A 12,235-nucleotide genomic window follows, 5' to 3' on the forward strand; every position below is an offset into this window, starting at 1 on the left:
TTGGGGAAGGCATATTTTAGTTTTCTCGTGGATTTTTGTCCTTGGAAACCATTTATGTGTATATAATAAATTATGAAAATAAGTTTGTGCAAAGTGTAACGTACTATGCCATGTTATGTTTAAATTTCATAATGAGTTCCAGCTACTTGTCACTTCTCCTATTCCTTCGAAAACTGACAGTGATCATTTTTAAACCTTTAAAGCTAACATGTCCTTATATACTGTAATTGTCACTACACTGTATATAATGTGTGCATTTGTTTGTTTTCAAGCTTTCACATTAGAGAACACTGAGACTATTTGAAAAAAGACATTTATTGCTACATTATTATTTTGACACATGGCTTTAGGCTACTTGAAACTGTACACATACTGTACATGTTATGATAGGAGTATTTCAGATTATTTTTGCTTTTTTACTATTATCTGTTCAGCAGTGTGATAAGCAAACAAGACATTGATTATTTTGTAACACTGTATTGCTCAGAGCATGAAGTGTGGCTACATCTAGAAAACAGCACAAAAATGAAGTTCTTCTTGTGTAAAATCAGAGACAAAAGTAAATAGAGACATTATTAAATTCACAATATTTGTATAAAAGATAACTTATATAACTTAGAAAACAAATTAAATCTTCCATTAAAAACTCAAACATGCAAAGAGCTTGTTTGACTACATCTGAAGAGCAATAATTACACAGATTAGAAGAGGGATGTCCACCAGTATTTCAGTAAGTGTGATCATGTTAACAGTGCAATAACACAAATTTACAAATAACAGATGATGCCCACATGTTAAAGAACATTCTTAGAGATCTGTTCATTCACAGAATGGTCAAACCCCTGCAATACTCACACACCACAGGAAAAAAGAAATCCGTTGTCTGAACACACACACAAATGTGGGAATACCAGTCCTCTGAGCTCGGTGGAAAACGCGAGTGCACTTGCTAAATAGTGATACACTGTAAAAGTCAGTCAGAAACATATCTGGTTCAGCCAGAATCAAACTGCAGTTTACACATTGTCACTACTGGGTTTCATCCATTCTGATATATTCCAACAGAAAGATAATCAATAAATATACAAAATATGTACAAAACATCTGCAGCTTACAATGCATTTGTCTGTTACAAGTAAAATTCAGGCACAAAGTTAAAAGTCCATCTGGGATGTGAGGAGACGATTGTTCAACGGCATCATATAATTGTAATCGGAGCGGACGACCTCTCTGCTCCAGTCCGAATTCAGAAGAAACACCAGACATCCGAAACAGCTGGATGCTCCAGGGATGCTCTTCATTCAACATCTGGACATCAAAGACGCAGTGGCATCAGAAGTAATGACAAAAGAGACCTTTTATATAAATATTAGAAATTCTGTTTTGAAATATAGTTTTAAATATCCACCTGGTCACTAATTAATACCTCACGCATATTAGTTTGGAAAATGATTAAAGTTCAACACTAGTATGACTAACAGTTCATGCTACATACGTGATGATAGACTTGATTTATCGTTATCAGGTGCTCAGAGGTGGCCCATCGGGTTTGACTGGTCTGTCAGACTGGGATGAAAAGCCAGATGCATGGACTGTGGATCTGTCAGGACGGCAGAGGCTTTTTCTTCCTCTCTCCTCCGCAGACACGCTGCCTTCGGGTTAAGGTTCCTTTCTGAAAGATTCAACAAATAATGAGTTAAAATTTTACTAAATAAAGAAACGGAGACATCTGGTAGTACATAGATATTATTATTATTATTATTATTATTATTATTATTATTATCATTTTAATTGTGTAGATATTTTATTTCTGGGAAACTACTGGAAAGTACCTGATGTTTTCTGATTTAGATGTTTAGTTTGCTGTCATTATTAATCTATGGTATATTAAATGCGCTGTGCTGTCAGCCACAGAAGTCACCAAAGTTGGAAACATATTAATTTGATTGATTTTACAAATACAAAATGTATATTAGCAGCAGCTCAAATGACTACCTGCAATATAGTGTCATTTGGTGAAATTAACTCATTTTTGTACAGACTTTTTTTTTTTAACAAAACATTGCAATTCCTCTCTGCTTTGTGGAGCATTTTAGCACCTTTTGACTTGTTTTGGTTTTATGGCAGGCAATTTAAATGTTGTGGCTCACTCTAATATCTTTTCACTGATGTTTTTGGCCACAGGAGGCAGCTGAAAAGTCTGTAAGTACTCATTGTACAGTACCTGAACAGCAGACAGACAAACTTTGTAATTACGCTGTGACCACAGTGGAGCATTTAGCAGCTAAACAACCGGATATTTCCATCAGGAGTTCAAAGACAGAGCTAAAAGGATTGTGAATTTAGACTTCATCAAGTCGACAGAAACACGACTACAAATGAATTTTAATGTTGCTCATCATCTGCTAAATGTGTAAATTGGCAACTGTTTTCCAGAAACCTCACCATATAAATTTTATAACGTGATAGTGTCTGCTCTTTGCAGCTTACTGTGCTGCCCCCATGTGGACAGAAATAAATAAATTCAGGTTAAACTTCTGCAAAAATGGAAGCAAAACATAAATATTTGCCTTACTAGTTATGACTACAGGATAAGTCTCTGGATGAAACTGTTAAAGCATGTTTAGTTTTCATGAATGTCCGATGTGCCAGAAAGAGCAGGTCCCATCACCTCCCGCCCCTCCCTGCAGCGAAGATGCACTGACCTCTGACTTGTTGTTCCAGGCTGAGGATCACCGCCACGGCCTGGTGCAGCACCAGCAGTTTGGTCTGCGGCTTCTCACTCTTCAGGTGCAGTTGACACATGTGGCCCAGCTCCTTGAAGGCCTCGTTGATGTCCCGCACACGCAGTCGTTCACGGGCGTTGTTGGCCATCCTCCTTTCTCGCTCACGCTCGGCCTTCTGCTCTGGGCTCAGATCCTCATCCTCGTGGATACTACGACAGCAGTAAGGTATGAGAAAAATACAAGATAGATACTTTACTGAGTGAGGTGTGCATGCATGTTGTGCATGACTCTTCTTAAGTTGCACATTTATGTTGTTAAAACTGCCATTCAAGCTGAAGTGGAAGCAAGTGAGGTGAACAGAAGACAGTGTGAAGTTATACTGTGGATTTCTCTGCCCTCTGCTGGCTACTGAGCCAAGATTTACTTATTCAGTCTCCTGAGGTCACAGAACATTTACAGATCATGTAATTAGGCGCACATTTATCAATTAACAATTAACACAGTCGAGCATTCAACCACATTTAGAATATCCTTCTTCAGTCAGTGTCCATTGTCAGTGTCACATTTGAAAAACGTTCTTGTTTTCTCTTTCTTTATGTCATCATTCAGTTTGAATAAAAAGCAAAATAAAAATGCCAAATAGAAAATTGTTGCAAGAGACCAGCCATTTATGTCAGCAGTGATATCACTCAACTAGATTATAGATCTAAATAAAAAAGAGAACATGCACTCAGACATCAGAGCTGATGTCATGAAGAGGTTTGACTGTAAAGAGAGCAGCGCATGCACTCGTTCAGAGCAGTATGGTTTCAGTCACTGACAAAGACTCCTTAAATTTCAAGGGACTCATCTAATACCAAAGACATTCTTCACCATCATCAACGACCATGTTGGAATAAACAGACTTGAAACACTAAGTTAATTAATTGATAGGATTATGAGCAAAATATGAATATGCAATCATTTTAATTAATTTATGAAGCAAAGAAAACTTCTCAAATGTGATAATTTACTCTTTCTCAAGTTTTCTATCTTTAAAATTGTAATAGCTTTGGGTTTTTACTGTTGGTTGTACAATTGTTGACATCACTTTGGCCTCTGGGAATTTGTAGCAGATATTCTTCCCTATTTTATTGGTTGAATGATTAATCAATATAATTAATTGGCAAATTAATCAAGTCACATATGATGCAGTAATTTTTTTGTATTCTCAATAGCTACTAAGGAGAGCCGTAGGATCCATTATTTGGTCAAACTTGTGTTTTGGGATTTTTAACCCCGCTGGCAACATACACCTTCCTGTCATTGATGTTTTTACCGTGTGTCCTGGCAGATGCTCGTATTCTTCCTCATTTAATTCATTGCAACTTAATGTAACACGAAGAAGAAATATGAGGCAGAACTAAATAGGCTGGCCTAGACACAGCTGTCCTTCACAGCAGGGGGGGTCTAACAGTGTTTTAAATTAGTGAAACCGAACAACAAGAAGGCTCTTCCTCTTGCTCTTGAGTGAGGGACTTTTATTTGGAAATCTACCCAGTATACATTCTCTTATACGTTTACCTTAATTTATTTATTTTATTGCAGATTATTAATCATGCAGTGACAGACCGCAAACATCTCTGTGCAAACGCCTGACTCTGCATAATCAGGACAATTTTTCTTTGACAGTCACACTCAGCAGATGGCTTTACACACAAATATACCCATTTTTCTAACAACTGAACATAGGGCTTGGCATTAAGGATAATATTTTTCACCAATTACCTTGATATCGAAATTGCAAAGATATTGTAGGGATGGCTGCTGTTGTTTTCACAAAATATTTACATGATCAGATTTTTTGCTAAATAAGCATCAGTAATGTGAATAATGACAAAGTCGTTAAAGACTTTACTGTAATGGTGCCTTTAAAGCCAGGAAAGACAACATTTATGCCATATTACAATATTAGACAAACTGAGACGATATCTAGTCTCTTATCACAATACAATAAATTATTGATATATCGCCAAGCCCTAACTGAGCACATTTTTTTTCCGAGGAGAAAGCAGAAGTGTTTACCTGTCTCTTGTGCTGTTTTCTTCTTGTGTTTTATTTTCACTCTCCTCATCTGATCTCTGACTGTCTGAGCTGTGACCGTGACTGGTGTGCATCATCTCTTCTCTTTCCCCACTTTCCATCTTAAAATCCAGATTATCCTGAACCGCTGGACCACCTGTGGGAGATCACACAAAATATAAAAAAAAGAATACACCTTTGAATAGTTTAAAAGCTTCACAAGTGCAGAAAGCAGAGGTGGAATATATGAAGTTGGTGGTGGATAGATGAGAGGAAAAACTTGGCTCTACCTCCTCCTTGCACGGGCTGAAGTGTGGCCCTTTGTCTGGCTGGGTACGGGTGGCCATTTTGTGTGCGGCTCTGAAAGGTTGAGTGGTTGTTGTTCATGCTGACAGCTTCAACCTTAACGAAACACAAAGAACGAGGAGATAAGGACAGTATTTGTGTATTCGCAAGTCCGTGGTTGAGTATGCGGCAGATAAGGATCCTTTAAATGTTGAGCGTGGACAATCATTTGGCTCCATAAATCTTTGTAAAGACAGTCAGTGACAATATCCAACTCCTAGATCCAACCAGTGACAAATAAGTCACAAAAGCAACATCTGCCCTCTCATCGCCAAAGTAACCTAGAGTAGATCTCTCGCTCTACAGATTTAATTTAATCTCGGAAAATCTTAATCCCTCTCTTAAAACAACTATATACTGCCTAAACATCCCCTAATTCTCTTCAGGAATGATTCACTCCTAACTGACACATCATTTGGAAAAAATAAAAGTGACAGAATTTAATACCCCCTCCCCCAAAAGGATTAGACTAAAAAACCCTCTCCCCTGCATACACTTCCACTCCAGCTGGGCTAAAATCCCCTGGCCTGCTGAAAGAGAAACATGCAAGAATGGGAGTAAAGGATGCAGCCGTCCCCCATCGCCCCACCGTGGAATTACAGTCCACACATGCTGCATGCTTTTCATACAAGGGTGACACATCACGGTGCTCCCCCATTGTTCTCCGTTTCCGATTTCAAGGACAACAATTTTAACATGAGGAAAACATGCAGACATACTGAACTACGCATGCACACACGCACACACACACACACACACACACACATACATACATGTATATATATATATATATATATATATATATATATATATACATATAACATCCAGTTTCCATGCACTCATCCCTGTCCCTCTTTATATACTTGAAAGTAATGTTTGTTAACCATGGCTGGAGTGTGACAGGTGAGCGGTAGAGCGCTGGCAGAGCCCGGGTGGCCGTGGTGGGTCTGGTTCAGCAGGCCATGGATGTCGGTGGGCAGACCGGCAGTGGGGCCCACAGCATGGTTCCTCAGGACGTGGATGACATCATCCAGTCTGTCCAGGCGGTCCTCCACCTGAGACTGAAAAAAACAGGAGACAAAGATTCCAGCATCTATTGACTTTAACTCACACAAGACCTTCTGTTAGAACAAATTATTTCCCACCAAAGAAAATAATAGTTTGAATTTAGTTTGGACTAAAACTGTCACATAAGTTTAAAGTCTCAAGGTTTTATCTTCAAACATAGTTCCCTTAAAGCAATAGTTTGATATTTTTGGAAATAGCCTTTCTCACTCTCTCGTCACTCGATGAAATGGAAGCCACTTTGATGTCTGTGTTAAATATGATGCTGCAGCCAGCAGCTGGTTAGCTTAGTTTAGCATATAGACTGCAATGGGGGAAACAGCTAGTCAAGACCAGACAAAAAGTCTGGTATATAAAACTAGAACTTGTTTTAGACTTTAGCTTTTGTATGGCCTGAACAAACAATATAATGCTTTATTTAATAAGCCTGAGAGATACTCATAGGCAGGTGTTCTGTTGCCGTTGGACGAAATCAGACTCTGTTTCCCCATGTTTTCATCGATAGATAGATAGATAGATAGATAGATAGATAGATAGATAGATAGATAGATAGATAGATAGATAGATAGGTAGGCAGGTAGGTAGATAGGTAGGTAGATAGATATCTAGTTAGATCGTTAATTAGTTCATTGTGGTTTGCTTTTTTTTCAGTTTTCCCTCATTTGTAAGCATTTTTCAGTCTTATCTGAATATTTGTTGCTATGCAATTCATTGCTGCTTGTGACCTTTGAACTGGGATGATAATCAGGAATATTATTATTATTATTATTATTATTATTATTATTATTATATTAGTAAGAAAATTATCTTAATTGTTCCAGGTGTTCCACCTTTTAGTCATCTTGTTTGTTCAAATATACTTTTAAAGGCATGTACTGTACTTGTTTGATTGTTTTGATATTTTGAGGTATTTTTATGTTTGCTGCAGTGCTCATATTTTATTTGGAATTTATTTAAATACACATACATTTTTTTTATCTTGATGACATAATAAATAACTTAAACTTAAGGGAGGTGAGATCAAATTACCATTGATATAAGTGAGGACTCATAATGTGGTGAGACTGGTGCCTGCACTGAACTGCGGGGCCACATGTTGGTACCTAAGCGGAAGAAAACAACATGAATTGGTTGGAATATACAGAATGTGAATGATGTTCCAGTCACACAGCACCGAGCTTTATGCATTGCTCCAGTTTACCTGCGGGTTCAGCTGCATTCGGCAGCGGAGACGGAGACCTGACCGGCGTGGACGAGCTGGAGGGGAAGCTGCTGCTGGTGTGATCGGGGGAATAAATCTGACAGCAGAGAGCGAGGGAGAGAAAGAGGAGGCGGAGTCGGACCAGGGCATGGATCATTTTAAAAGCACACCTTGTCATTTCTGTGTAGGGTTTTATAGCTGCTGCCATAACCTTTGGAGCAGGCTCGTAACCTGAACTAATCTCATCAATTCTGGTCTTTTTGCTCGTCAGCAGCCAATAAAAAGACACAAGTGTAGCCCTTCTTTAATATGCACTGACTTGTTACTGGCAGGGAGGAAGTGTTACATTATACAACTGGGGCTCTTGGGACCTGGCTTTATGCTGTGACCTGACTGTTTGAACATAACTGGGCACAGATGAACTGGTCTAATAGGATTGAGGTGTTGCATACTTACAGAGGCCAGAGCTTTGCCCAAGGTGTCGCCTGTCTGTGACGCTCCTGACACGTTTCCCTGGCTACCTGAGACTGAATGAAAAACATTCATCATAAAATATGAGAATGAAGAACAATCAGATCAGAGGAGAAAATTAACTCTTTTTTTTTTTTTCCATTTCCTTACCAGTGTGGTTCTCTGAGGTGTTGATTGACGGAGTGCGCGATACTGTATTGTTGCGATGAAAGGTGGACATGGGTGGAAGACCCCTGTTCATATCAGCAGCCATCACTGAATGTGGAGAGTAGTCCTGAACAGTAGGCAAACACAGTTAATCCTCAAGGGTGAAAAAGTTGCTTTGCTGTCAACATCCAGCGTCCTGGAGATAAATCTCACCAGGTGACGGTGTGCTGGCTGCAGGCTGCTGTAGCTCTCCGGATGTGTTTGGTGGGTTGTGGCTGCTCCCAGTGCACCTTCATAGCCCTGCTGGTTCAGCCCATTTACAGCGTTCCAGATGTCAGGTGAATTGCTCATCCCCTCTAAAATGAATAACAATATATTATAGCAAGCACTGGATCAGCATCTCAAACAGCTAGTAAAGACATGAGGCTGTACAGGCGGCATCTGTGGCAACAGTGAAGTAATAACACTGATTGAATGAAAGCTAATCACCTGAAATGGCTGGACAATGCTAATTAATACAACTGGTGTGACAATGTTTAGCAGATTAATAGGGCACATTGAGCTCTTTAATTATAGTACACAAACTCTAATCTTGTAATCTTTAAATTGCATTTGTTTGAATACGTTTAACCACAACTATTAGATGGATTCACATGAGTCAATCATGATTACCAGAGGATGAATCCTAAATGTTAAAGTAGCTCATTCAGTGGATTTTGTTTTACAATCTAATGAAATACCCTAACAACAGGTGGTCCCCAGATGACTAACTAACTCCAACTTCTGAGCCTCTAACTTCTCCTCTAGCGCCACCATGAGGTCCATATTTAAGCTTTGGAGTAATTTTCCAAGTAATTATAGTGACTGAAGGAGATATTATATCTTCACCAAATTTTGATTGCAAAAGTGAATTGAAGTTGTTTTGGTGACCCCCTGACTTTTCATGTTGTACCACCATCAGGTCAGATTTTCCAATTGTTCAGTACTTTACTTTATGACCAAATACCTGTGAAGCCAATCGGCTTCACTGGTGTTTAGTGCTAATAAGCAAATATTTGAATGCTGTTCTGTTAAACTAAGACAGCCAATGTAGTAAACATTCTAGATGCTGGACATCAGCATGTTTGCATGATGGTTTTAGCATTTTGCAGTACAACCTCACCACTGCTGGCTGGGTTTTAGACTCTACAAGCTGTTGAAATGTCTGGTTTTATTTTATTGGTATTCTTTTCTTATATCTTGTAATCAGTGTTTTTGTTAAGGGTGGGAGAATTGTAATTTACTTATTTTAATAGATAACATTAGTCTATTAAACACCCACTAAGGAAAAGCCTTAAGTCCTAAACATTACTCTGAGGCACATTTAGAAACCAAAGCAGACAAAGCAGGTCAGTGGTCTTCATGTGTTAAAGTTGTTTGATCCTATTTGAACTTGATGTCTCGTATTTGTGTCTTTCTCTAGGGCCCATCTTACATAACAGATGACAAGTTGGAATGAATACTGAACCAAAGCAAAATGTTCTCTGGATGGATAAACATAATCATGTTGGGACTGAGCTCACCAAAGAATGTGCTGGCGAAGACATTGTTGGGGGCCTTGGCTGACGGATGTGAAGATGAGTTCTGGTTGATGCTGTCAGTGCTGGGAGACTGCCCATAAACCTGAAGGTAAATAAAAGGATAAATTATATCTAAGACAGGAAACAACTTTGAACCATACGATTATGTACACAACCGCACATTTTCCATGTGTCTATATCGCTCTAACCAATCTGACTGACACAAACATGTGAATACTGTGAGTGCGAGCTGAAGCAACAGTATTAGGAAAACAAAGCAGTGAGCTGATGCACACTTAGAGCTATTGCGATAATCCATAAGCTGCAGATCCATGCACCTCCTCATCCGGATTTAGGAACCATTCACCATGAGAAATCCCTGCCCTAATCATGATCAGGTTCGGCTGGCTTCAGAAGACTGGGACACAATTCCCTCCCAAATAAAATTGAATTTCAAGCCTTCTCATGATTTGCGCTCAGAAAGAAATCAAACTGAGAACTGCGTCTCGCCCAAATGATCCTCTCCTGTCGGAGACAAAATGTTTTTACTGCAAACAAATCTTAAGAATTCAGCTGAAAATATCTTCAGCTAATATTGTTTTTTCTTTTCTTTTCTTTTAATTTTAAAGCGCAGTGCCACAAACTGCACATATGCACACAAAACACACCAACACATGCTCCCTCACTCAAACACACCAAGAGGTCTGGGCTGCACCTGCACCTCTCTCGATTGCTTTGATGTGCCCCAGGAAATGAAAATAAACCTCCCTGCGCAGCATCAATGGGGTGTCAGTTACCCGGACGACAAGTTCTGTAAAGCAGGCTATTAAAGGCTCTCTTGAGTATTAGTAAGCACACACACAGGCTCACACGCACACACACGCACGCACGCACGCACACACACACACACACACACACAAAAGTACACGCATTTAAGCGCACACACGCAGCTATGACCCTGGCTGGCATGAGTCCCATGGTGATTGTGGGCTAGGCCAAACATAGGAGCCCCTGTCGACACTGGGCCCGTCTGAGCCGCCATGGGCAGCATATGGCAGAGGATAAAGCCAATTGTCCTCCTTACCATCAGCATAGCAGGCGACCCGTTAATAATGGTCACACCCCCGCCCCAGCACGCCCTCTGTGGCCCCCACTGGAGAGAGGCCGTCACCATGGCATCCTCTTTTAGCATAGCATTGATTTAGGAACCATCAATCATGGAATCACAAATGAGAAAACACTTTTTTCAGCAGTTACGTTTGCAGCTAAGAAGGAACTGTAACACTAAAAATAAATATTTGCTTAGAATAATCATTTAGATTGAACAAGTGTCTCTCATGACCATCTATTTCAAAAAGTTTTTTTTTTTTTAATCGAAAAACATACATAAAGTCATACAAAAAGAACAAACAGCTATTGCACCTATCCCATTGTAAATGTACACAGCATTATGATGCTAGGTGAGTGAAATATCAACTTGCTATTCAAGGCCTATGCTGTGCTCCACCATGGCCAACTCCAGCCACATGCAACCAATTTTCTGCCTCTGTGATCCACGATGTCTGGATATGGTTAGTCTCACAGAGATCAAAGCTGCCTTTGATAATGGCTGCAGTGGTGGAGGGACTGCTCCAACATAGCAGGGTTAAATCAAATAGAAATAGCAGCAATCTGCTTCATGTAAGATGTTTTGTGCTGCTAGGCTTGACTACATGGTACTCAGCAAACAGGAAGCGTGAGTCTCACCGGTCCTTTTTAACACGAGTTTTTCAACCAGAGGTCAGTGAGATCTTGCAGAATTAAATAACTGTATGCAACTATTATTTTACATGTTGTACACGGGGAGTTGTGTGATTTGTCAATAATTGTGATTTTTCTTTTTGTGTCAAATAATTTTACTATTTTGTGAATTTGGTAGAAATGCGGTTAATTAACAAACAAACATTAAAATGGACAACTCACTGAGATTTTAACCTTATAATGTTACACAAACTCTGAGTCCTTACATTAACTCTCCTAACCTGCAACTCCTGAAGTTTAAGAATAAGATCCATCCCATGTACACAGCTCATCAAAGCACTGACATCTTTAAAACACAAAGCTCTTTCTCCCCTTGTTTCACACACAGCAAGACACACACATATAAAACAATCTTATATCCTATCAAATGTCCTGTGTGTGGAATAGGAAAACATTGTCACCAACTCTTTAAGGGTCTGACAGAAGATATATCCAAAAAGAGAAAATGATAAAGAACAATCTCTCCAACTTTTATACAAGTTAGACATAAATTAATAAATTTCTTACTGCTTCTACTTTGTAGAATCACATCTGTTAGAGAACACATTGTTCAACCTACCTTGGACGCATAAAACAAACAAACACAACATGTGAGAAGACAATTTCAGAGTGTTACAGCATCCTCACCAAACACACTGACAGTGTCATGCAACCACTGGAAAACCACATAGAAATAAACATAAGAAATGTACTCACTGGTTTCATGTTGTAGCAGTACATCAATGAGTTGTTGCCTGTGCCGGTGACAGGATGAGCACAGTACATAACTCTGTCTGGTTGAGTGCAAGATTCCAGGCTCACAATACAGTCCACACGTAGCTCCTCTGTCCTTGTCTTTACTCATATGTATATAGTCCACA

At 39.3% G+C, this 12,235-nt stretch overlaps 1 protein-coding gene across 2 annotated transcripts; it reads right to left on the reverse strand.

Moving 5' to 3' along the window:
* Positions 1 to 14: 14 nt before the first annotated feature.
* LOC138206520 (transcription factor 12-like) lies at positions 15 to 12,235 on the reverse strand. 2 transcript variants are annotated; one of them, XM_069163285.1, is made up of 13 exons: positions 12,072 to 12,234; positions 9,579 to 9,678; positions 8,230 to 8,372; positions 8,020 to 8,143; positions 7,855 to 7,925; positions 7,399 to 7,495; positions 7,227 to 7,300; positions 6,017 to 6,193; positions 5,078 to 5,189; positions 4,791 to 4,944; positions 2,706 to 2,935; positions 1,496 to 1,672; positions 15 to 1,308 (listed from the first exon to the last, which is right to left on the reverse strand). In XM_069163285.1, the coding sequence occupies exons 1-12, from the start codon at positions 12,138 to 12,140 to the stop codon at positions 1,530 to 1,532; spliced, it is 1,494 nt and encodes a 497-aa protein (XP_069019386.1). In that variant the 5' UTR covers positions 12,141 to 12,234; the 3' UTR covers positions 15 to 1,308; positions 1,496 to 1,529. The 2 variants fall into 2 exon arrangements, with proteins under 2 accessions (XP_069019386.1, XP_069019387.1); XM_069163286.1 differs by lacking the exon at positions 15 to 1,308 and having other exon boundaries at positions 1,315 to 1,672; positions 12,072 to 12,235.

The sequence above is a fragment of the Embiotoca jacksoni genome, unplaced genomic scaffold (genome assembly GCF_022577435.1).
Source record: "Embiotoca jacksoni isolate LCO1_2020_lvr unplaced genomic scaffold, fEmbJac1.0.p SCAF_3, whole genome shotgun sequence".
NCBI classification, from domain to species: domain Eukaryota; kingdom Metazoa; phylum Chordata; class Actinopteri; family Embiotocidae; genus Embiotoca; species Embiotoca jacksoni.